Genomic DNA, 26134 nt, shown 5'->3' with positions numbered 1-26134 from the left:
TAAGAGCAATAAATAGCAGTAAAGGTGCACCATCCCACTGGGCCTGCTTTAGGCAAAGTCAGAGGCTCAAGGTGTATAGCCAAGAATATGTACTGGCCTTGAGTAGACCTATGAGGATGATAATGCCTGCAGTGTGTGGCCAGCAGTCCATTTATGAAACTGACAGGATGTGTTTATGCTTGCACTAATACATATGTTGCTCACAATAGAATAAAGTGTTTGAGGTTTATCAGCAGAAAATACTCTTCATTGTAAATTATTCAAATGTAAACCATATGCATACAAAATTTTAGTAGTGTTATGTTGGGCAGCGGATAATACTAGCACCTTTTCACCAGCAGTTTTTGAAGCAGGGAAGAATTACTGAATATCAGCAGTGTTAGTAACTTAGTGTCAATTGGCTTATGAGGAAACTAGTTTGAAGTGTATTTTCTGTTTTTAAATCTATCACAAAGAAACAAGGCTCTGTCCTTTTATGGAAGGGAAGGATATATTCAGACATGTCTTTTACAAGTGCTAAGATGCTGATGAAACTTATGTTACAAAATTCTTGATACTTAATGAAATTTTTAAGCTTGTACTGTATTAAAATTTAGTTAACTGTTTTATTTCTTTCAATTATTGCTATTGACTCAGATATTTGTTTATTGATGTAGCACTTCAAGCTGGTAGAAAATACAGAAATCAATTATGTCTTTGCTGTGTGCTGGTTTTCCCACTGTAAATGTAGGAATGATTACTAAAATGACAGTGTAACTTTTGAATGTAAAACATGTATAATAATGAAACTACCCTCCTTTCAAAGCTTGATTCTCAAACACCTTCTTTCTTTTAGCTGTCTGGAATTGTTTGCGGGTTTGTTCCTGCCTTCAGATACTTGGTGTGCATCATTGAATAAAACATTTAGTTACTGCACACACATGTTCAAGCACAGTAGCTGACATTGTAAGGTACACAGTTTGTCTTTGAAACCTTCCCTCGCATTCTCAGAGGCCATCACCTCCACAGTGCTCCTGTCCCTGCCACCCTGACTGAGAGCCCCAAGGTTAATGCATTGACTAACCAAAAACACTAATTTGAAGGTAATAGAACGAGAGACTGGAATTATATTTTTTTCTTAATGTTATGAACAAAGGACTTATTTTCATTTTTAATAGCCCAGTTCGGCAAATCATTTTGACCATTTTCAGATGATTTCCTGAATTGGAGCTCAAGTTTGAGGAATTCTGTTTTCTTAGGTTTGCATAATTTCAAAATAGCAAATGCTTTAAAGTTCCAGTAGGAACACTGTAATTCCATTACAGGAATCTGTAATCCATGACCTCTCATAGTGGTAGGTGGTGTAATTAACAGTTTTCAAGTAAATTTAATATAATACTAGTATTTAAAATTCTGACCTCTCTCTTTAGGAGGTATATTGTAACTGGGTATTTTTGGCAGAAAATATTGCAGGGAAACACTTAATTCAAGAACTGAAGTAGATACCTTAATTCCTTCAAAAGAAATGCATTACCAGGTGGGACATTGGTTTACTGCTCATCTATTTTTGGTGTCATGTATACATAAAGCAATATTCTTCAGTAATTTCCCCCGCACCTTTGCCTGTCAGCTTGTTTTTCTTTTTTTTTTTTTTTTCTTTTGTAATGCTTGGTTGACTGATGCAGGTTTGATACAGCACACTGTAGGTATGGTGCAATACAGATATCTGTTTTCTTTACAGAGACCATTAATTCTTTCTGTAATCAACATGTTGAGTAACTATTTTCTTTTTTTGTTTGTTTGGTTTTTTTTTTTTTTTGTTTCAGATTAGTTTTTCTTTTTTTTTTTTTTTTTTTTTTTTGTAAATTTGTATAATTGTTGGTATGCTTTTCCTTCAGAGCTGGCAGGACTAGTAACTTGTTCTCATGGTGTTTTGGATGGCTTTATGTTTCTCAAGGGTGAAGTTTTCAAAATCTTATCCATGGTATTGTTACTGAAAAACAGTGTTAAGTTATTCTTGTCTCAAACATGGATATTGATTGCAATGTGTTTGCATCTTGTCTTGTTTCTAAGTTAGTGCATCTTAAAGCTGTATTTATGAAGATATGATGCTAAGTGCTAACCTGAAAGACAGCAAAGTTACAGTATTTTTTTTCCCCCCAAACAGAGTGCAATAGAGTCTCTCTTTGGAGCCTCATTAACTGGGATTGCCTATTCTCTCTTTGCTGGGCAACCTCTTACTATCTTGGGAAGCACAGGACCAGTTCTAGTATTTGAAAAAATATTATTTAAATTTTGCAGGTAAGTGATGTTTCTATAGACTTGATGCACTTTTTTAACATTCTAGCCTGTTACAATAGCAGTGATTGAAAGCAGATGTGCAGTAAATGTGTATGTCCATGAAGGTAAATACAGTGGCAAGCGACTGAGAAATTGATATTATTTGGTAAAGCAATGAGGCACTGGCAAACCTAAATGAGAAAATCAGTGATAAGAAGTGGCAAGGACTCAAATGAAAGTTATGTTCTGACTCTGTGAAGTTGTTGGCTTTGCTTCTGCAGGGGTAAGCAGAGATGGATCTACCCTCTAGGAGAAACCATCTGGGTAGCTCTGGAGAGACCCATCCCCATGATGCTTCCCAAGCCTAGGTAGTTGCACTGTCAGTCCTAGAAACATCTTGCAGTGTTGCTTTGCTTTGGTGGGAGATGAGACAAAAAAATTTTTGCTTCCTTCAGAGCTAGTATCAAGCATGAGAAAAGTGCTGAAAACCTATAAAGCTTGGCCTCAGTGTCTTTTCAAGTAGAATGTAATACAGGTGGGTTTTGACTCAGTTAATGCTTTTTATTTCTTTCTTCACACAGGGATTATGGTCTTTCCTACCTCTCCCTGCGAGCTAGCATTGGTCTGTGGACTGCATTTCTGTGCATCGTGCTTGTAGCCACAGATGCCAGCAGCCTTGTGTGCTACATCACTCGATTTACTGAGGAAGCTTTTGCAGCACTCATATGTATCATATTTATTTATGAGGCATTGGAAAAGCTTGTCCATTTGGGAGAAGTGTATCCCTTCAATATGCACAATGATTTGAATAAACTGACTTCATATTCGTAAGTACCAAGTTCCTATCTGTTAGTGAAATAAATAGGGACATATAGAGGGACATATTTTTTACTAAATGGCAGTGGGTGCCACTTCCAGGAAGGGTAGGAGGAATGCTAAAGTTGGTGTGGGCATGAAAAACACCAAAACAATTCTATTCAGGATGCTGTGAAATTGAATTTTCTGTGTTAGCTATGGGTGGTTGAAAAGGGATAAGGGGTTGTGACAAAGCCTGATTTAATACAGCTTTCCTAAAGGTCAGAACAGGACTTCTGCTTGCTACTTCTAGGAATTATAGTTTCATGAAATAGGATGACTTGGGTTAGCAGCTTACACATGCCAGATGAAGATACTGCTTACTGTTGCTCAGAGAAAACTGCTCATTTCTCATAGTTTAAATGAAATAATTTAAATGTTAGTGCTCCCCTCCTGTTGGAGATGTGCATCTTCCAACTTCAGTTGTACCTGTGTGGTCACAGTGTGGGTGAGGGACCCCTAACAAGGTCATGTCCATGCACGTGGGGTGAGGGTCCCTGCTTGTTGCACTGGGGCAATCATTCCCTAGTTGGAGAGCAGAATACTCTGTCCTGCTGGGCTGCTGCTCTGCTTGGCCAGGGCAGTGATCCCCTTGCACACAGGGTGACTTCTAGCAGTGTCAAAACTGGTTTGGACTACTGTGTTTCCCCTCCAAGATCTCTGCTCACTTTTGCAATCATTCAGTGCTTCTTCAGGACTTTCTTCCAGGGGGAAAGGGCAAACACCCTGCCAGGCTGCTTCTTGTGTTCCATTCGCACTTGACATTTACACTCACTTTACACTCACTTTCCTGTCTTAGCCGCTGTTACGACCAGGCCACATTGCCAGGAGTGGGCTGTGGGAGGACACTCACTCACTTATTTTTCCCTTCCTACTGGCTGCTCATCCTTCTGTTTCAGTGGCTCTGGGTCCTCACTGGACTTCTGCATGGGCATGTTCAATCCGCTGAGCTGGCAGAAACTGTTCTGTAGGGCTTTGGGCACTTGCCACCTGACTGTGTTTTGCCACAGGCAGGCCATGAGGGTGGGAAGGTGGGATTTTAATTTGCTTTAGCTCTGTGGTTTTTGGGACATGCCACAGTGTTCAGCATGGGTTTGCCCTGCATTTTTTCTCTTACAAAGCTGTAGGAGATCCAGCTGTTCACAATTGCTTTCTTCCACCTTTCCCTTTCCTTTTTTCCCCACTCTGTAACCCCCAGTGGGGAAAAGGGTGCAGAACAAGCATGTTCGGTTAATTGAGCCACAAAACAATCTCAAATACTCTTGCATTTTTCTGGATGTGGGTTTTTCCTTTCTTTTCCTGCATTTCTACTTATCTACTTGGTGGCATACTTTATCTTCATTGTCTTTGTTGAGAAATTTGTCAAGTCTTCCATCAGCATGCTTTTTTATGTTGCTGCTTTGACCAACAACTAATTATGATTTGTCTCATCATGCTTATTGTTGCAATTCCTTTCTCTATTGATGATTCTGTGTTGGCAACTGCTTTGTAGGAGCTACTGCTTTCCACTCCTTTCCTATTTCTTGTTTCTGTTAGTTTAGAATTCAGTTAACAAAAGATAATTGTTTACTCAGTATTTTCGAAATTCCCTCGAACATTGTGCTATGCAAATCTATGTTCTTTTTGCCCATGCACATATAATGTCTCTTCTTACTTTACCCTCACGCCACCAGGATGCAGATTTTCCCTTCCATAGTTCATTGGGATTTTTTTTTCAGTGTGTATAGTGAATCTCATAGAAAAAGGAGACTTATTTCTTGCTTACTAACTCTTTCCCCTCTTCTACATAAATTTTTATGTGTTAAGCTTACCAGTTGGTGTACTTGAATAGCTTTATTTGAAAACATCCCATTAAATCCATATTCAGTCCATTGTGTTTTGTTTTTTTTTTTTTTTAATATGATGTGTACTTCTGTCAACCTGTCTGACAGAAAGGATTCTGCAGTGTGAGTTTGCAAAATGCTGCAATAGGGAGGGGGATTTTTACTTCTACAAAAATATTGCTAAAAATTATGTATACAGTTGCTTTAAAGCTGAGCACTGTAAGCTTTTATATCTTCAGTTACCTGACAACATAGTCAAATATGGTGTCTTTCTTGAGGCTGACCTGATTCTTCATTTCCCCCACCCTCTCAATAGTCCTGGATCAGGTAAGGAAAAGCCTTGTACTCTGCTTCTTCCATAGAAGTTTGGGATAAACTCTGGTTTAAACTCTTCAGGATTTTTGAATTTACTTCAAATTGCTGCATTTTGGCACATACAGCTTAAAAGCATGTAAACTTTTCTTCTTCCCTTCAGATGTGTGTGTTCTGAGCCTGAGAAACCAAGCAATGACACATTGCGTATGTGGAGGACTATCAATAAGTCTCGTGAAGACATAGCATGGAATAATCTTACAGTTTCTGTGAGTATCCAGAAGCTATATGTATGTATCTGTGTGTGTATATGTGCATATGAATAAAAAATAAACACCTGCACAGTACTAGTGTTTATTACATTTTTTCATCTGATTTCTTTTTTTAACTGAACCCAGACTGTTTTCCTTAAAACTGTATTTTTCAACTCTCTTAATTTCTTCCATAAGGCTTTACAGAGTCAGTGTAGAGGACTAGATGAGTGAGTCCAGAGAAGTAAATGCTAATATAAGTCTACTTCAGGTAGCTACCTTAATGCTTTTAGGCACCACAGTAATCTTCCTGTAGGGGAACATGATGAGGTGAATAAGCAGGAGTTTGCTTTCTTCCAGTTCCTGAAAGAAATATTTTTAATATGACATGATGATGGAATTTCTATTTGAAGTGTGGCAGTAAACACATTTCATTAGTTATTAGACATTGGTACAAAACTCCCAACACAATCTAAGGAAATACTTAAATATTGATTGGAAGAAATAATTATTTGAAATGAAAAACAATTATTTACAATGGGCTCCAAGGTATTAACTTATGAATTGGATATTTTATGCCAATATCAAATTTTGTGTGTAGGTGAAGAGGAGGAAAGTTACCATATGCAAGTGCTCTGGAAAGCTTTTAGAAAGAAACACTTTTGCTGATAAGTAGTTTCTTGGGCAGTGTGCAGTGGAATAAATGCAGCTGTGTGCAGCCACTTTGCTTACACTGGCATCTGATTCCCACCCGCTCTTGAATGATTTGGATTTGTTACTGGTTTTGTTACACTTGTTAGGTTGGCCACCTGAGGCTGTGTGGAACAGCAGTGGATATCTGTATATGGGCTCCCCTTGTGTCTGAGCATAGACATTCACACTGAAGCACCTCTTTTGCACTGCAGAAATACTACATAAAACCTCAGTGCTTTACTTGACTTGTAGCAGGACTTTTTTCTGTGTGCTACCTATGACTCCTAGTTTACTGTAATCACTTAGGATGACAGTTTCTTTTGAGCTTAGTTTTTATATTTCCTTTATATTTATTACTTATTTTATATGCCTTTTCATCTATATGCCTTTACCTCTAAAGCATCTTTAGTCTTACCTGAGAGACAGAACTGACCTGGGATTTGGTATTATCGTATAAGCAAGGTAGATTGCGAAAAGTGAGAACTTGTGCCATAAGATAAATTTTCAATGAATTAACTGATAAATTAGGCTAGTGCAGTGCTGCTTCCAGCTACTTGAATTATTGGCTTGTGTTTTCCTTGTATTCCATGTGTCTACTTGAACTTTTTGCTTTGCATTTTAGTAAGTCTTTTGGATAGCTGTCATCTGATTTTGTTTTCTTTTTTATTTAAATCCATTATTTACGATGCTTTCCTACTTTGCTAGTAATGTTTTCTTAAAGTTTGGGTAATCTTATTTTATAAGACTGTTTTTTCCCATAACTGAGCAAAACAAAGTCTAAGAGATTGGAGAAACCAAGGAGATCCTTTTTTATGTTTGTTAGCTAAAGTTGATGTTGGATATTCTGCTTTTCCTGCATTGAAAAACAGAATAGAAGTAATGTGACTGTTAAGAAATTGTTTCTTCTTGGACATCTCTCAGCATTTTTGGCATCCTGAAATAATCAGTGGTGGCTACTGTGGCTTTTCTGGAACAGACAGCACACGTCTGGCTTTTCCAGGGTGAGGTAGTCATGAAGGAAAGAAACCCTTGTTGGAATTATGGACTTTCTCAAATGTGTTTTATATAGAAAAGTTGGAAGCTTCGTTGAATGTACTGAATTAATAAAACAGACTTATGAAGAGTTTTTCTCTTTGCAGGAATGTTTAGAATATCATGGTGTGTTTCGTGGATCAGCTTGTGGCCATCACGGACCATATATTCCAGATGTTCTTTTCTGGTCTGTCATACTATTTTTTGCAACATTTTTCCTCTCCTCTTTCCTTAAGAAATTCAAGACCAAACGCTATTTCCCAACTAAGGTAATTCTGATTAGAGACTAGACTATTGTTACCTTGTAATATATACACCTTGATATAATTTAATGGAGTTGAATTCTGTCTTGAGAAGTTTCTTTTAAGACAGGAAAGGAAATGAAAACCCAAAATTCAGCTAATAATTACAAAGTTTAGGACATTTGAGGAAAGAAATAATCTGCAAAAATTTGGTGTTTATTCTGTATTTTTGTAGAATTAAAACAAGATATTCTAAACTTTGAAAGATCTAAGCAGTCCATCTCCTCACATTAATCAGTATTGCCAGGCATCATTAGTAGAGACAATATTGCGGCTCTTTTCCTCACGTAGCCAAACAAAGCAATTAATTACTTTCCCCAAACCACTGATGTCTATTGGGTTTAGAGTGGTTCCTCAGGGGATTGCTATTTCTAATAGAAGTTAATGTGATGCTTCTTTTGAGATTGATTTATGTAACTTCTGTTAGGCAAAATGAAGTGGTTAGATCTGCTATAAACCTCAACTCATCCCTGTAATGTCTTCCTAATGTTTAATAAAGTTATCTTTGATAATATGAATGTATTGCAAATTATCCGCCTCCTATTGATTAAAACATGAAAGTATGAATATTACTGACCTAAGGTACCAGGAACTAGCTGTGATGGCTGAGCCTCCTAATGGGATTGAGAGGAGAAGGAAGATTGTGGAGTTGTTTAAAGTAATTTGCCTCTTGCAGTAGTCCACTTTTAAATGAGTGAACAGCTGTATGGAATACTTGTCTTCTGCAACTTCATACTGTGCTGGCAGGCAGCTTAAATTTGAAAGTAACAAGAAAAAGTAGATAATGTTCAGTGGTAGTATAATATAAATAAACCTCACTTTTTGTAGAGGAGAAAATCATCTTTCTACACATGGAAATTATAGTGTTGAAAAAGCAAGACTTAACACAAGTCTTTTCTTTATAGGTGCGTTCCACCATCAGCGACTTTGCAGTATTTCTGACCATAGTAACCATGGTTTTGATTGACTATCTTGTAGGAGTACCTTCTCCTAAGCTTCGTGTTCCAGAGAAGTTTGAGGTAAGAAACAAAACCTTTTGAAAAACATAACTTTTAAAATGATTGAAGTTTTATGAACAGTAGAACAATCAAATCGTACAGAAACAGAAGTTTCTCTTTTTTGATTACAATGTGGTTGATCAAGTAGTTTCTCTTTTCTGTTTTGGATGTATGTCTCATCTGACAGAAAAATTTATGTTTTATATTATTACTGAAAGGAAAGGATTCTTTTGTGTAAATGTACAAAATGAAGGAATCAAATGGATTTGTTTTGATTTTTCCCATATAAATGCCATGTTCACCTGTAACTACTAAATCAGTCTTTTGGTCAAAGCCATTGGAAGATAACCTAAACGTATACTTAAGGGACTGATCTGTTGTTCATTGAAACTGTTTGTAATGATAAAATCTGCATTCTATTTTAGTCATTTAATTCTCCTTGTTGACGGGTTGGTGTCCTTTTTTCAGCCCACCCGAAAAGATCGAGGATGGTTCATAGATCCTCTTGGACACAATCCTTGGTGGACACTCTTGGTTGCTGCTCTTCCTGCTTTACTCTGTACCATTCTCATTTTCATGGATCAACAAATAACAGCTGTTATTATAAACAGGAAAGAGCATAAACTGAAGGTAAAAGTCCTTTTTATGGAAGTCTAATGTTGTGTAAGTTACTTAAAATCAGATTCATTCTGCAAATTTGTGAAATTACCATCAGCTGCTAAATATAAATTGACTAATCAAGAACAAATATAATTTTGTGGATACTCTCAAAGTATCTGACTTTTGCAGTTGTATTCACCTGCTGAATTAGAAGTATGATCATATAAATAGAAAGTTTTTCAAGTTATTTGTTTGCTTAATTTTACAGAAAGGCTGTGGTTATCATCTTGATCTGCTCATGGTTGGTATTATGTTGGGAATATGTTCTATCATGGGCTTACCGTGGTTTGTTGCTGCAACTGTCCTGTCTATAAGTCATGTTAACAGCCTGAAAGTTGAATCTCAATGCTCAGCACCAGGAGAACGACCAAAGTTTTTGGGAATCCGGGAGCAGCGAGTGACAGGATTGATGATTTTTGTGCTGATGGGGACGTCAGTGTCCATGACCTCTGTGTTAAAGGTAAAAGAGAGTTTTTCCAAAATATTTTCTTTGTGCTATTGATGTTGTGATTTAGCATTTCATAATGTGAGAAAGTTCTTTTATTTTAAGTAAGATATGCCTGGACTCATTCTCAAATTGCTTTTTTAGCAACAGATGTTAGTTGAATAGAAACACTATGGAAGGATGCAAGAAAACGAAATCTGAGAAAGCTAGGAATGTAGCGAGTAGTGAAGAAAGCAACCTTTTCCTGTTTTACTTGATTTTTCTTGCCAACATTTTTTTAGTTTTTCCAGTTCATGTTACCTAAAACCTGCAGTTTTTATGTAAGTGCTTAAATGGAGAGAGAAAAGGAGTGTGATAAAGAAGTAAAGCTACTTGAGTAGAAGTAATATAGTGTAGCAGAAGGAGCAGAAACATTGCTTTAAAAGGGAGAAATTCCATTTTTCCCTTCTTGTTCTTCAGCTTAATAAACTTAATTTGGTTCTTAGAGTGTCAAGATTATTTTATACATGATCACACTATAATGGTGATTTTGCAGTTGTGTTGTAGCATCAGATTACACTTTATCTCCTAATTTATATCCCTAGTGACCTTTCAATGACTATTGGAAGAAAATTCAGTTGGATTTTGCTCAGATTTACTAAAATCTGTTCAACTTCTACTTTGTTGTTTCAAATCCAGTAGTTAAAAGGAGAAATGAAAGAATTATCTTTTTTGTTGTCAGAAATGCAGATAACTGCGTAACTGCTGGTATTTCTAAAGAGCTTTGTAAAAGTCTGTATAAGCAAAGAAAGATCTCAAGTAATTTCGTAAGAAATGCAGCTTCTCAAATTTAGATAATGGGAAAGAATAATCCTGTAAATATGCAGCTATAGTTTAATAAGTAGTTATGTATTATAAATTTTAAATAGTTGACCATTTGTATATCTATTAAAGAATGTAAAGTTCCGTAAAAAATAAGACCATTGCAGTTACTAAAAAAAAATTCAGATTTGACAGTCTCTCATTAAAGTTACCAAGAGCTCAGCTGTATAATGTGAATAATCAGAATCAAAAGCAGAAACACTGAAATAGTTTTATTGTTGCTCAAAAGCAAAAACTATAAGTGGTGGTTGCTGAAGTAAAGTGTTTTAAATCCCATATTTTAACTTTTTGTTCATAGAAATGAGTACTTTTTGGTTAATGGGCCCAGGGTAATAGGAATTAAATTATAACTCTTTGCTTTTAAGAAATGTTTTTCTTTTTCAGTGTGAATGACTGTTATTGTTCAAAAGAAGTAAGGAGAACAAAGCCTTGCATCTGACAGTTGTTGTGCTTTTGTTCCATGTGTGGATTTATACTGATTTAATGCAATAGAAGACACTATATCAAATTTCACAACTTACAGTGAAGACACTAGCCACACACACACATACATCATGAATCCCTAAGGCATAGTTTTATTTCACACTGTTTAAATAAAGGATTTTGTTCAGTCTTGATAGCAGCAGTTTTTATTAAAATTTCATGGTGTATCTTGGCTGTCCTTTACTTGGAAGCTTAATGAATTCAGGAGCAAAGAAGGCTTCACTGCAGAGGGTTGATGCAAGTGCCACTGAAATCAGTGGACAACTTTGTTATCTTAGTAAGCTTTAAGTTATATCAAAATAGAAAATCACACTGTATAAAATTATATAAGCTATTATATATTACAATTTAAATTATTAGAAATATTATTTTAATAAGCTTTAAATTGGTCTTCTTACTGAAGCAAAACTTAGTTCTGAATAATTAGCAGATTATCATAGCTCAGTAGGTATGGTGAGGTTTTTGTATTGTCTGTTCCAGGTGTTCAGAAGTAAAACTTAATGTGGCAATTTAATGAAGTTGTACAGAATACAGTAGTCTTGATACAGTTCCTGTCAAACAGCAGCATAAAGCAGTATATTTAGCATGAATAGAAATTTTTCTTGCAACCCAGAAAATTGAGTGAGTGAGCAGTCAAGGCAGAACTGCTTTTTTATCCTGATGATAACCTTGTTAGTTCTAGATTTTTTTTGCTGCTCAATGATACATATGTATTCTTTTTAATAAAGGTCTTCAGATTTCACTTAAGTAAAATATAAAGTAAAAAATAATTTGGTCTGTGCCTTTCACTCATATGGACTGCTCTCTTATGTCATGTTGATTCCACTTTTAACTGTGGGTGTTTTTTCCCCCCTAGTTTATTCCAATGCCAGTTTTGTATGGTGTCTTTCTTTACATGGGAGTATCTTCATTAAAAGGGATTCAGGTAAAGTCTGATTTTAACAAGCAGTTCACTTTTGTTTAACACTGAATGAAAAGGAAGCTGTAACACCCTGCATTATGTGAGCCACAATAAAGTTGTTCCATATTTTCTGAATAGCATATAGGATAATTTCCGGAGTGTCATGTTCAAGTATTTGCTCTTACAATATTATGTCTTCACTTGACAGTTCTTTTTTATTTATTCTTTCAATAGCGTAGCTAAGAAACAAATTTTCTGAAATATTCTGGAATTTTTTTTTATTGGGGGGGGGGGGGGGGCATCACCGACCCCTGCAAAACAGTCCACAGTTCCACCCCCTTGAATGTTCACTGTCTTTCATTTGTATTTAATTTGGGATTATTTTACATTTCTGTAGTCTCATAAAATCATTAATTTTCTTCTGGAGAGGCAAAAAATAATTAACTGAAGAATGCTTTTATTTTCCCATGCAGTTTTTTGACCGTATAAAACTGTTTGGAATGCCTGCCAAACATCAACCTGACCTGATTTATCTACGTTATGTGCCACTGTGGAAGGTCCATATCTTTACAGTTGTTCAGCTCACTTGTCTAGTTCTCTTGTGGGTGATCAAAGCCTCTGCAGCTGCTGTTGTTTTCCCTATGATGGTAAGTTTTCTGGTTTGTCAGTTAATAATTTTTATACAAGACTGCACGTATTATTCAGAGTCTCTTCAGAAGATGCTTGCTGCCTTTAAGAAAGAAGGAAGTGGGAAAGAAACAAAAAGCCCCTGTAGTACAAGCTGTTCACTTTTGAAACACAGAGACTTCTCATTTCCTGATAACAAGCAATTCAGATGTGAATGGCTACGGAAAGTGGAAATTATTTACCTTTGGGGTAAGATGAAATCTAGTACTAGAAAAAAGGGCTTCATTTACAGATTCTGAGTGTTCTGAAAGTGTGTGTGCATTTTTGTTCATTTGAATAGTTTAATATATAAAGTATTTTTTGTGTGGTTCCCTTTAGGTTCTAGCATTAGTGTTCGTTCGCAAGCTCATGGATTTGTGTTTCACCAAAAAAGATCTTAGCTGGCTTGATGATCTTATGCCAGAAAGTAAAAAGAAGACAGAAGATGATGAAAAGATAAAAGAGAAAGAAGTAAGTGTGAAAACAATCAAACTGAGCATGTTGTAAATTTCTAGGAAATACCTAATGCAATTTAAAATAATACTATGTGACCTGAGCATATGACCTTATATACCAGATACATATTTTGAAATTCTTCACTTACTTAAGAAATTAAATTCTTTACTAGAGGAACAGTTGCTGCTGGTTAAGGAATTAAGTCTCTGTTTCAATTATGCTATTACAAAGTATGATTTTTATTTGTGATCAGAATTTTCAAGCAAAGTGGAAAGAAGCAGTTGTTAGCACAAAAATGTTGGGTTTTTTGGTCTTTCATCAGATTAGAAGGAAAGAAAATGGAGAGAAAGGAGAGGGAGAGGGAAGTAGTGGAGTAGGATTTCTTTATTCTGCTTAAATTAGTCACAAAAGTGTTCATAATATCAGGGACATTTTGTGTGTCTGTTTGTGGAGCTGTCATTTAGTGCAACTGCTAGTTACCAAAAATACAGTAATATAGCTTCTGGAACTTATCCATGAAAGTCCTGCCTTTCTGTGCACCACCTAGATGAATTCCTTGCAAAGCTTGTATGTAACACCCCCCTTCCCCAGTCTCCCATGTCCCCTCCCTTAATAAGACACTTCAAGGAGGAAAGGTCATAATCTCTGTCTCCTGCGTTCAACTGTGGTATCTATGCAGAAGTGCCTTTTACCCCTATGGAATACCTGTCATATAACTTGAATAAGTTGAGATGATAACTGAATAAATTGAGATACTACTGTGGTTTCTGCTATGTGAGTAATTTTACAAACTTCTTACTTGGAATTTACAGGAAGCAGAGAGAATGTTTTCAGACCATGACAGTGTACACCTTGCATATGGAGAAGCAAATATAGATTTTCCTGTAAAAACCCTGAAATACAGGTATAAAATGTGTCTGTTTAAAAATTCTTTTATCAGAGCCCAAAATTTGCTTTATATTAAGTTGGTTGTGTATGAGTTGAAATAATTTTTCCCCAAGCTGGTAGCTTAGCCATGATTAGGAAATAGGAATATATATCTCGTGGTGCTACATTAGTGTTTTTATACTGCATTGTTCTTTAAAACTGCATCTTAATTATAAATTTACATGACCATCTTGAACAGATCAGATGACTCAATTTCGACCAGCTGTACTAAAGGTGAAGAAGCATCCTTGGTCAGTTTTGATGGAATATTTGTGTGCTACTGTGCATGAAATACTGAGCATTAAGCAACTAATAGCATCAGTTGAGCCATGTGTTTGCCAGCCACTTGGGTTTTGCAGAAGAAATCTAAGTGTGTAATTATTTGGTTTACCTAAGCAAAAGCTAAAGTCGTAATCTGTGTGGTACAAAAAACCCGTTGTACAGGCAACCATTTTTACTTTAAAATGTTATTTTCTGAACATAAATATACAAATAGATTCTCTTCCAGAAAAGGAGGTACTGGAATTTCAGTCATGGAAATTCTTTCACCTTTGATAGGCATTTTGCCTCATTTGGTGTCTCCCTTACTGGGGTTGTATTTAGCTGAGTGGTCAGGTGTTCTCAACTGTTCCAACACAAGTTTAAGATGTGACAGATGAATAGCTTACAGGTTTTCTTTTTGTCTCTAATACTAAGGGTTCCTAGGTTAAAAATTTGCTTTCCTATGGATCTAGGGTAGTACCAGGTATGCCCTGATGAGAGTTGGGAACAGACAGAAATTTGGATTAGACAGATATTTCTGCTGAGTGCTGTTGTCTGCTCTGAGAGCAGGCTTAATCAGACTTAAGCAACTCAAATGAAAATGCTAAAGCTCTTTAAAAAAACATTTGAGTTGCTAATTGCTCTCACAGTAGAGGTGGGACTTCATCAACTGTGTGTGTGTTTTGTATGTATTCTGCTGCCTTATATGTCTTGTGGGATCCCTGAGGAAGAATGGCTTTGAAAGTTTTTTCTGCCATTTGAAAAACTTAGAGATGACCTGGGATAGATTCTGAAGCTTAAATGTGGAACAGAACAGAAAGCAGACGTACAGGCAGCACCTGAGTCTGCTTCACATAGAACTGTGTGCAGGACAAAAGTGGAAATAGGCTTTAACATCTTTACATCTGTGAAGGTAAACTTATCTTCTGCAACACTTGGGAGGGGGGTGGTCTGACAAAATAACCTTGCAAAATATCTAATTAGGCTTTTGAGAAAAAAAAAGCAAAACTTATCTGTCAAGATAATTGGAATTTCTAGATTTTTAATAGTTTCAAATCTCACTTAAATTTTCGAAATTTTATTAACCTTTGCTCTTTTGCCCTTGATTATTTCCTAGAAGCCACTTAAAGTAACTGATCCATGAAAGCTTTAGCACAACAGTGTGATTCAATTCATTATTTCTTGGCATGCAAAATAATTTTCTGAACCTAGGTATGGGTTACCTCTCAAGTTTTCTCAATATCTTACTGGTATCTATGTGAAAAACTGTTTTGAGATGCTATGTCATTATGGTAGTGCTGGTTAGTTAAATTTTCAGTTTTTTGTTGAAGTATACTTTTAAGAGGTGAACTCAACTTGTGGCTGTGTAAATATTGAAAGAAGGCACAACTGATGTAAATGATGAGTGACAGTAAGTATAATAGTGTTGCAAGGAATTGAATACTAACCTGAAAGTATGTTTGTTCTTTAGCACTGATCCCTCAGTTGTAAACATATCAGACGAAATGGCCAAAACTGCACAGTGGAAGGCTCTTGCCATGAGTACTGAGAATGCCAAAGTAACCAGAGCTAACCTGAGGTAGCTATAATTACTCACACCTTTTCTAACTAATTGTCTTGTGTTTATCAGCCATACTTGTATTTATTGAACTATATCTTAAAAAAAAATGTGGTCTATGAATCTGAGTTACTGACTTCTTACTTTAGAAGACTTTGAATTTGAGCTTAATTTTTCCTCTTTACTCTGATTTTATCAGTTTCTATAAGGAATTATTTTCTTGCTATTTTGTTAATGTATTATTTTAAATAGTAATTTTAAAATTACTATTTACTTAATACAAGTGTTTATTACTCTGATGAGCTTAGGGTTTCTAAGTACTAGTATGTATATAAGCATGAGAGTGGTTTGATGCTCAATAATACAAATTCCAGTGAGAATACAAAGTAAGTCCAGCACTTTCAGTGTTGCTTTGTACTGCCCTAGGTTCTGTTTTTGTGGGGGAGTGTGTTGCTTGGATTGCTTTTCCTCAACTCATTTTAAATATCTAAAAATTGAACCTGTCTCAGACCCTATCTTCACTGAAATATACTTCAGTGAAGTATATGGACAGATCATGAGCCCTCAGTGCTCTGAACTTTCCCTGTAAGCTGACACTTACCTTCTATGCTGGCCAGTAGCCTTTCTTCTCTGTGAGCTCCCCATCAAAGAACAAAGTCTGAGTGTGATGTATCATTCTGCTATTTTATCCTGATTTATTCCCTGTCTAGCTGAATCTGTCTAGGGAAACAAGCCAAGATGTGAGTATTTGTGCAGTATAAATTCCTGAAAGGCTTGTGATTTATAGGAACTTTTATCTGGGGACTGCTCATCATCCATGCCACTATTGCTTAGCAGTTTTTATGTAGGAATGGGGAGAATGGGCATTTTTGCCTCAGAAAACTAAACCTAAGCAGTCCTGTTGTCTATTGTATGCATCTTCTATTGGCTGATCCTTTTCAGCCAATTCTGTCTGAGGAAGACATATTTGAGAGATACAAATTTGTCAGGTTTTGTATAAAATTACATCTCAGTGAAAGTGTTCATGATGAGGAGGGAGTGTTCATGCTCTGTGCAAGGCTGGAGCATTCCATAGAGAGCATACTCTGTTCATGGCTCTGTCCAAGCCATCTTAGGTCCTGCTGGAAGCACCAGTAGTGACCTAGTACTTGTATACCATCTTTCTATTCACCACACACATTGCTCCAAACAAGGCATGGAAGTACAGTTTTGGCCAGACAGCAGGTCAGCCAAGGGTAAAGGAGACAGAGAAAGAACTTCGAGGTGTTTTGTAAGAGGAAAACCTTAAGAGACTCATTAGTGCAGGCACCCTTTCCATGAATGTCTAGGCTGAATTGTTTAAACATTTTTAAAATGTTAAACACATATTTAATTAAATAAAATATTTCAATTAATATTTAATTTAATATTAATTAAATTAATTAATTAAAATATTTAAAAATCTTGAGTACCACATGAGAGAGACCATCAAGAAGACAAATTGAAGAGATAAGAGAGTATGTGTGTCAGTACAGCCCCCTTATTTAATAGGTGTTTTCTTCCTTGCTAAATTCTTAGAAGCAGCCCATTACAGAATTTATGGATGATTATAGTGAATTATCTGATAGTCATTGGGCATATAGGGCTTGAAGAGATACAGGCCTGCATTTCTTTTTCCAGAAGAATGAAAATGTTTAGATTTGGTTTTCAGGCAGTTCTAGTTTAGTACAATTTCATCTATCACTTTCCTGTTTCCTGAGTAGGTTAAGTTAGTATGGATTTTATGCAATATTAGCGAATCAGGCTTCTGATCAGTTTGCAGTGTTTTTTATTGTGCTTAGCTTTGCATTCATTATTCCATCTATTGATTATGTTTTGCTATAAGACACTTCCCTTTGATTCTATAACATACCCTCCTTGAGCTTAGTACAGTAAAAAATCCATCTTGGTAGGGAACTTGCTAAAACTGTAAATGGAAAATAAGAACCACTGGTGCCAGAACTGGGTTTTTAACAGGCAGTCTCATAGTGCATTAATCTTGAAAATGTTGAAAGGCAGACTTCTTGAGCCTTAACTCAATTGGTTGCTGTTTTGAGGTGTTTGCTATGCTTTCTTTGCATCCTGTTGAGATTCAGAGATGTCACTACTGGTCATTCAAAAGTAATTTCCAATAAATTACTGATTTTAGTTCTGCTAAGGTTTTTCTGCTTAACTGTCTTCATCTGGTGGTACAGACAGACATTTAATGCTGTGGTAAAAATGGTTCTGTAAGCACTGCTATTTTCAGATTTATATTCAAATACTAATGCAGTTCAAAGGAGGCATGTCTTTTATAATTCCAGATGACATGTTGTGTGGCTTGGCATGATTTATTAAAAACCATGTATTTTTAAGAAGATCAATGTTTTATTTTTTTATTTTCTTTTTCTCAATGGATTCAGATTACTTTTTCTTTTTTCCTCAGCCATCTATTGTAGTTTACAGACTGTGGGGTCCCAGCACACTTGTATCTTCTAAGGAGACCCAGAATTTTTCTCTTCGCATGAATTTCTAATATATTTTTTTCCTTAAAGAGCAACTCTACAGATGTGTCATCTCTTTTGAAATTCATCCTCCCTCTTAGGCTGTTCCATTTCATCTTCTACTGACTTCCAACTACCTTGTGACATTCCTTATTGTCCTTCAGTCAGGCACTGTTCAGTGTCTGTGTCCCTAAGAGTGTCAGTTGTTCAGGTACCACTTGTCTTTTGGGTCTTCTGCTTCACTTGAAAGGAAAGTTCAGGTTACAGAGGTTTCTTACTGTCCTCTGCTGTTGTTGGAAGTGTGGTTTCCCCTTTTGAACAGACTGAAATGTCCTCTCATGCTTGTGAACAGATGGTTTCCCTGCCCAGGAATAAAGATGTATTAGTAATGTTGCTTGTTATGTATTTTTGTGTATTTTTACCGTTTTGCAGGCTGTGTTGGGGATTTGTTTGTTTGTTTTTAAAGAAGTTTTGCAAGAACAGTTTCAAATCAATAAAAGCAGTGGAATTGGATATGGTATTTATGAAGGAGATATTGGTGTTTTCTCTCTTTTAAGTTAAGTCACTGTTCCTGTGAATATTATTTAACAATTACTAAAATGTAATAGAAGTGCCTTATCATAAAAGCATCCTTATGTAAATACTTTCAGGTTTCATTTTGAAGTATAAAACTTTTGAAATTTAACCTTTCCTAAAGTGGCCCAGACTTTACATTTTCTTCTTTGTTTTCAAACAGCCCTGAAAAACCAGAAAGTGTGAAAATAGAAGTGGAAAAGTCACCTGTTGTGAGATACGTGGATGCTGAAACATCTTTATAGAATGGAACCAATGGGAATTGCTTATATTTGTGTGTATATATATATATCACTGTAGGATATTTTACCATGGAAGTGTGATTTCCAGTTTAAGGAGCAACAGATATTTAATTTCTGCCATTTGTTTGGGCACTGTAGATATGCTTGCATAATGCAAAGATTTTCCCAGCAAATAAGATGAGTGGTAATCACACTTCAGCTATTTATTTTATTGGAAATTTTATTTTCATTTTTAAATAGGAAGACTGTAATGAATGCTTATTATTTTCCATAATCAATATGTGCATAAAAGTTACATCAGCTTTTGCTGATGATTACTGGTCCACATTGCTTAAAATTTTGCAATACCTCTGTTTATAATGTGCGCCACAGAAGTTTTGTTTTCCATGCAGGCAATTAGTGCTTGTTTTTGCAGGGTATACTTTTTTTGTGGTTTCATAGAACAAATGTTAATGTGCTGTTGACAAGAACTACTGTGTTTTATGTCTCCACTCCATGCTAGTGTTTTCTGGATTCTGTCTCTCCTACTCTACAGGAGTGGCCTAGAGCCCTAAGTCAGGTGGTTAGTTAAGCCTTAAAATGTATCTAAATACCCTGGTGTGCTGCTTTCTTTGGTTTTCTGAATTCTCTTGAGTTTTCATTATTGTCCAGTAGCAGTATGAGTGCAGTAATGGCAGTGCAGTAATGTCCCAAATCAGTATTTGCCATTCTGGACACTCCATGTTTACACAATATAAATTGGATTTACAGGCAGCAATTGGTCTATAGGAAATTATAAGTACTTACCACGTCAGTACTCTTGAATTCTTTTCTTCCTGTTTTTGCTTACATTTTTTCCCATAGATTTTCTGTGTCTGATTTGCTCAGCTTTAAGATTTTGGAGTATTTCATATTTTCATCAAATATATTTCTTGGTTAATACATTTTTTAATTTACTGTGTATTTTATTAAATTAGTTGTAGCTCAATTCTGGAATAGGTTTATGATCAGTATTATTTTATGGATTACTAATTGCTTGTGGTATTTGTATGTACAGTTCTGATCCTCTCCATTGTAAAGGGCATATATGGTAGCACACCAACTTATTTTTAAACACATTATTTATTTTAATTAGTATAAATTTCTATCATGTAAGATGAATTGAAAAAATAAATATTCATTTATTAAAGTAAATGGGATTTTTGGGGGACTCCACTGATAAAGATGCAGTCAGTGCATTTATTGTACTTACACTTTCAAGTTCTAGTGTTTAGCATTATAATATTTGAAATAATGAGAATTTTATATATAAATGAAAATCTTGATGACTTATCTGCGCAGTTTCCATTCTTAATATTTCTTTTGCCTTATGCCTTAGTTTTTTTGGCTTTAATTTCCAACAGTATCTCTTTACATTCTGAATTGCCACTAGCCCTTTCTGGATGCATTACAATGACTTTAATTAGAATCTGTGCTCATTTAATACTAGAAGATGCTGTTTGCTTAATGCTGCTTTTGGTAGAGTTGGGAGTTTTACCATGGACCAAGTGATAAAATTCTCAATGATTGCAAAAGGAGCTGATTCTGGAGGAGGGCAGACTTTATCTGAAAATCTCACTTGAGGTGGAATTTTGGTGCTCTTCAGCCAAGTGTCACCTGTAGAGAAGGTAACTGTATGTTACAAAAATAAGGCAATCAGTGGGAATAAATAGAAACATTTTAAAATAGTATTTACATTACATGGACTGTTACTGTTCCCTTTAAATGTAATGCAATTATTTAACATTTTTTTTTCTTTCCTTTTTTCATTTAACTGAATTCTGAGAAGGCAGTTTAATGAAAGGAAATCGTAGTGTACAGCAATATGAATAATGGTATCCAAACTGTCATAACAGGCTCAGGTCAGTGGCAAAGCAAGAGAGGTCTGCATTACCAGTTTGAGCAATACTGTGTAATGACCTGCATTCTTAGTAGTGTAGCTCGTGCCTTAGTTTGACTTCATGCTCTTTCAGAAAGTAACCCATGGTTTCCCTCTGATCAAACTGAGATAACAATGAAACTACAGCAGATGGTTTCTCAAAACTTCATACATTATTTAAAAAAAACCCTAACAACATCCATCTGCATGTCAGTAGTTGACAACTAAGTACCTCTTGCTCTGAATCAAGGAGGGAAGAGATATTTTGAGGATTTTATGTAGCATCATCCACAGTACAGTACTTCTGTCCTCAGTAGTATTTTTTGCTTCCTGTTCATAGTCCTACAACAGTTTCCAAAGACCCAAAAAATTACTAGAAACCTCTTGGATTTCTAACTCTTTAATGCTGGAAATCAGGGTTCCATGGTGCTGCACACCTTGTATTTGGCTTCTGCTTCAGAAGTTTTGGTCATTATTACAGGAGGTGGATATATTTTGAGTAACATTGAAAGGAAACAAAACCAAAGCCCCACAAGTCTAATCACCGTATTTATTTAATTGTGTAGATATTTTAATCAGTACCAGAAATACCATGACTTGGCAAGCCAGTTTACCTTTAGTTCCAGTGTTCTTGGGCAATAGTTATACTTGCACTTTCTTCCCATATGAACAGGAGAAGTTCTGGTATTAAGTACATAAATCCTTGTTGCTAATGTATGGTTAAGTGATTCAGTGGCCATTTTATACCTTCTCTGCTTTAAAGTCACACATAGGATTAAAATAAGACAGCTAAGGATGTAGTTTATTTTATGTAGATGTTTTGCCTTAATGGATGCAAAAGAGCAGTGACAATTGCTGTGCACTGATTTTTATTTTTTTTTTCTTTCATAGGGCTTAAGCCCTGTAAAAACTACGCCAATGGATTTCCATTCCAATAGCTAAAGGAAAATAACCAACCTGCACTTTTTATAGATGCCTTGGTTTCCTGGAATGGAGCTTAGTGCTACTGTGTACCTGGCTGCAGAGCCACCTCAGGAAGTCCCTCTTTTTTTTTTTTTTTTTTCCTCCTTCTTTTTCCTTTTTTTTTTTTTCCTAATTTATTTATAAATATTAATGTTTACATGAAATCTAGGTCTTACTTTTGACCACTCCATTTAAATTATCATTTAAAATGTATCACTTAAAATGCAGTTTTGTGTTTAAATTATATTCTAGAAAACTCATTTTCGTATGTATTACAGTGACACGTTTTTCATTCTGTTTACACATGCCCAAGTTAACAACAATTTCCTCCTAGATGAACTTTGCAGCTATAACATCATATTTTATATAATTGTTCCATGAAATGTTCCAAATTGCCAAGTTTGTCATCATAAAACCTGTCAGGGTAGAACTTGGTGCCCTAATGGCTTTGGGATCTTTTTCAACCAAGTATCTTGGCCATTTTTTCTTCATTTAATGCAAGTTTTCCTGTAAGTTATCATTTGCTTCACCTGCATCTCGTCTTTATGCAGTCACTTCCTAATTCGTGCCCTTTGCAAAGGCAGGTTCGACAGGCTGTGAAATATTTCTGTACCAAATGGGTGTCACGTGGCAGAGCCTGCGCTGCTCTAAAGGGTTTGTCTTGTACAAAGGTTCTGGAAATCAGAAAGTGAATGGTTCAGGACTCTCAGTTCACAAATGAAATCTGCCAGGCGAGCACCACGGCGGGCTTAGTTGTCTTTTTGCTTTCTTATGATTAGTAATGTTTTAATTACTCATCTAGGACAAAATTATCAAGTACAGTAAAACGTGGGAAATACTTTGTTTATACCAACATAATTTATTTTATGACAAATTTCAAGACTATAGATGCACACTGCTTTGAGTCAGCATAAGTGTAGTGCTATAAATAAAGCAAATTGCTCAGTAAGTTTGTCAATTTTATTTTATAATGTTTTTAGTGAAAACTTCTAGGACTTTGTAGTTGGCACTGAACTTTGCCTAAAGACACTTTCATATTGAATTTAGTATCTGTTGACATTTATTTGGAATAATGAATGAGTTTGAAAATCGATACTTTTCTAAATGATTTTATTGGAAAGACACATTACTTCTTGTATTTTCTTTTCTGTTGTTGCTGATGCTCCTGTGCAAAGGTGTCTTCCAGGTTCAGCTTTTGCAGCTGAACTGCTGTTTTGATTTTAATATTCTTTATTTGAAATGTGATTACATACTGTATGGTTCGAATTTTTTATGACTGCTTTTCTAATTACAGTGACGTTTTCTTACTTTATAAACAAATCCAAAGCAAATGAAAACATTATTCCAACTGTAGAATCAATATTCAGTTTATACAGAAAACACAACTCTCAGACTTGTTTTTAATGTGATTCAGCCTTTGTGTTGTTTTAATTACTGCTAGAATAAAATTATCTTTTGTAACGTTTCAGAAAGTTGGTAAAAGCAATAAACAATCTCCTGGACTCCATTGGAGCCGCTTCTGTTTTCATTGCCCGGGGGGCGCTGGGGCCGGGCCCGGCCGGGCTTCCCCGTGCCCATGGCAACGGCGCCCGGCCGCGCAGCGCGGCGGCTCGCGATTGGCCGGCGGGCCAAGAAGAGGGGAGGCGATTGGCTGAGGGGTCCTGTCCTGGCGGAGCGAGCGTCGCCGTGGCCGGGCCGCGGAGCGGGGTGGGGGGAGCGGAGCCGCTGAGGGAGCGCGGGGAGCGGGACGGAGGGACGGGAACACGGGGGGACGCGGGGCTGGGGCGGGAGAGTCCAGGGCAGGGAAGGTGCAATGTCCCCATCCTCCTCCCGTTCCGCTTAATGGCGTGCTCCACAGCCCTGCTCCTTCACCAGCTCTGGGTAGGCATTGAACGACCTCGTGGTTCCCAGAGGCTCTGAGGAATAGCGGTACCATTCCCTATAAAGGTCTGCTTGGTAGTGGGAGCGGAGAGGGTGAACTTCAAAGAGCTACGTGTTACTCTCGAGTTGATACTCACCTGAGCTGCTCATTACACCTCAGAAATCCCCTCTTGTTTTCTCTCTCTTTTTATTTACTTATTTATTTTTTTTCTTTTTTCTCTTACATATGTGAACTGCTTTTTAACAGGATGGATTTAGGCAGACTTTCCTCTACAGAGGAAAGTTACACTCCGGAAATTAACCAAGAGACTGACATTTGGTGGACCCAGCACTCTGAGAATAGGCCTGGCCATTTATGGAAACAGAAAAAAGCAAAAGACAATCCCAAAACAGCAGTAGCTTAAATGTTTTCATTTGTCAGGAAAACAAGGAAGAACCTTACTCTTGTTAACCTTTCGAGAATCTCCAAAGAATTAATTAAAGAAAGATTGAGACATATATATGTGTGTGGAAGTTTTTGTGTGTAAGAAACACATGGATTTCCATATTGATTCAGTTAATGAAATGAAAGAAATATTCTTCAAACATTGTCTATGTGGGTTCTTCAATACAATTTCCTAGACATAGGCTATCATTGGTGGGGATCTGTTATAACTGCCATGCTCTTTGAGAACAAGAGGGGAAGCCAGCCAGAAGTCCCTTTTTTCCCCACCAGACTAGATAAGGAAAAGTACCTTTTGGGAATTTTTCATCACTTTTGATGCTTCCTTTGCCATTATTTTGGCCATGTTTGAAATAAATTTCTGTTTCAACAATAATATATTTCTAATTTCTCTTTTAGGAAGTGAATTTTCACCTGACCTTCATCTGACCCTGATTATGGTATTAGATGGGGTATTAGATACATTCCTATCCAGCAAGAGCATCAAAAGTCTTATTAAAGCCACCATATCTACTGCTTCTTTATCCACCCTAAGCCTGTTATCCTGTGTATGATTAGACAGTGGAATTCAGCCACTGCGGTGATTAAGAAAGGAGTTCAAGGGAAAATCTAGAAACTAGTTGGCTTACAAATTGTCCGTATCCACTAGTTATTGCTAGTAAAGATTTTAAGGAATGTGACATCTTCTTGTTTAAGAGACCATTACATTGTAATCAGTGGGGGTAGATTCATCCTCCAACACTTCTTTGTGGTTTTGTTTATTTTGGGGCTTGTTTTTACCTTCTGAAGCTTATGTGCTTATGTCATCTGGGACAGATACTAGGCTGGGCCACAGATCAAGTCTGGGGTAATTCCTTTGTCTCCTGTTTCTCATCATGTGGATTCTTTCATTTCTGACGGGGTTCTTGGAGCATTTCTTGTCCTGTCCTGCATTCCAGTGCTGTCAGAATGCATCTCTCTTCCTGTGTAATTGAATCAGCATAACTAATTAAATGTAATTATCTCCAGTTAAAATGAATGCATTACTATTGCTCTAATTCCATTGTCTTAAATGGAATTAAATGAGACTGTGCTGTAAAGGCATTTTTCTCTTAATGTGTCTCTGTTCTTCAAAAGAGTTGTCTGATTTCAGTTTTTATTTGGCACAACTAGTGAGAGCTGTTTGGTGTGTTTCTTACACATTCCTCATGGCTGGTGTCATAGCAGGGGGATAGTTATGAGGACAGTGAATAGCCTGGCTCCATGGAATCCATGGAAATTTCTGCTGGCACGAGTAAAGAAGAAACACGGGGTGGGAACTTACTTGGTGACTTCAAGAAAGTCAAATTACTGTGAGAATAGGTAAGGAAATATTAATGTCTGTTTTCTCTCAGGTTTCTGGCTGATAGAAGGAAAATTGAGTTGTTTCTGTTTGTCTGCCCCTCACTCATGTTGCTAATATACCTACCTGATTTAATGACTGGCTACTGATGGGCTTTCTGCTCTTCTCCCTTGATTTACACTGGTGCATTCCTGCCCTGTCAGCAGGGGCACTCATCTGTGCCAGTGAGCTAAATTGGCAGGAAAGTAACAATATAAATGGAGGTGTATTGTTTTCTGTGTGTTTAGCTCTCTAAACTGGCTCAGGTTTGGGTCAGGTCAGCTGAAGAAGTAGAGAATTGCTGGTGGAAGGGAAGGAATGGGGAAAGCCATTTTCACTGGCAGCTGGCTGTTAATTAGTCCAATCTCTGTAGTAAGGTGAAGGGCATAACATTCTAAGCTGCATGGATAAATCCTCCTTTCTGCATGTTGTCCCTGCCCTTGTACAGTAGAAGTGCTTTGGAGACAAGGCAATCAGGGCTAAAGTAGGAGAGATTATTTGTAACCTGAATCAGGTTTCCCAGTCCAGTGCA

The 26134-nt window shown here is 36.5% G+C and overlaps 1 protein-coding gene across 2 annotated transcripts in view; it reads left to right on the top strand.

Annotated features, from left to right (window-relative positions):
* The window catches only part of SLC4A7 (solute carrier family 4 member 7), a 46686-nt gene extending 23260 nt beyond the window's left edge, over positions 1-23426 (top strand). Inside the window, exons 12-24 of one of the 2 annotated variants that reach the window (XM_058810107.1) lie at positions 2147-2280; positions 2841-3086; positions 5413-5518; positions 7333-7494; positions 8433-8546; positions 8994-9155; positions 9394-9645; positions 11831-11899; positions 12349-12522; positions 12881-13012; positions 13810-13901; positions 15657-15764; positions 18981-23426. In XM_058810107.1, coding sequence (XP_058666090.1) covers positions 2147-2280; positions 2841-3086; positions 5413-5518; positions 7333-7494; positions 8433-8546; positions 8994-9155; positions 9394-9645; positions 11831-11899; positions 12349-12522; positions 12881-13012; positions 13810-13901; positions 15657-15764; positions 18981-19062 — 1833 coding nt within the window. In that variant the 3' untranslated portion in view covers positions 19063-23426. The remainder of the gene's footprint in view (positions 1-2146; positions 2281-2840; positions 3087-5412; positions 5519-7332; positions 7495-8432; positions 8547-8993; positions 9156-9393; positions 9646-11830; positions 11900-12348; positions 12523-12880; positions 13013-13809; positions 13902-15656; positions 15765-18980) is intronic. The other variant, XM_058810116.1, reaches the window with a different exon arrangement.
* The last annotated feature ends 2708 nt before the right edge of the window (positions 23427-26134 follow it).

Source organism: Ammospiza caudacuta, chromosome 1 (genome assembly GCF_027887145.1).
Source record: "Ammospiza caudacuta isolate bAmmCau1 chromosome 1, bAmmCau1.pri, whole genome shotgun sequence".
Classification (NCBI taxonomy): Eukaryota; Metazoa; Chordata; class Aves; order Passeriformes; family Passerellidae; genus Ammospiza; species Ammospiza caudacuta.
Note: the sequence above shows the minus strand (reverse complement) of the source record. Positions and strands in the feature narration are given on the sequence as shown.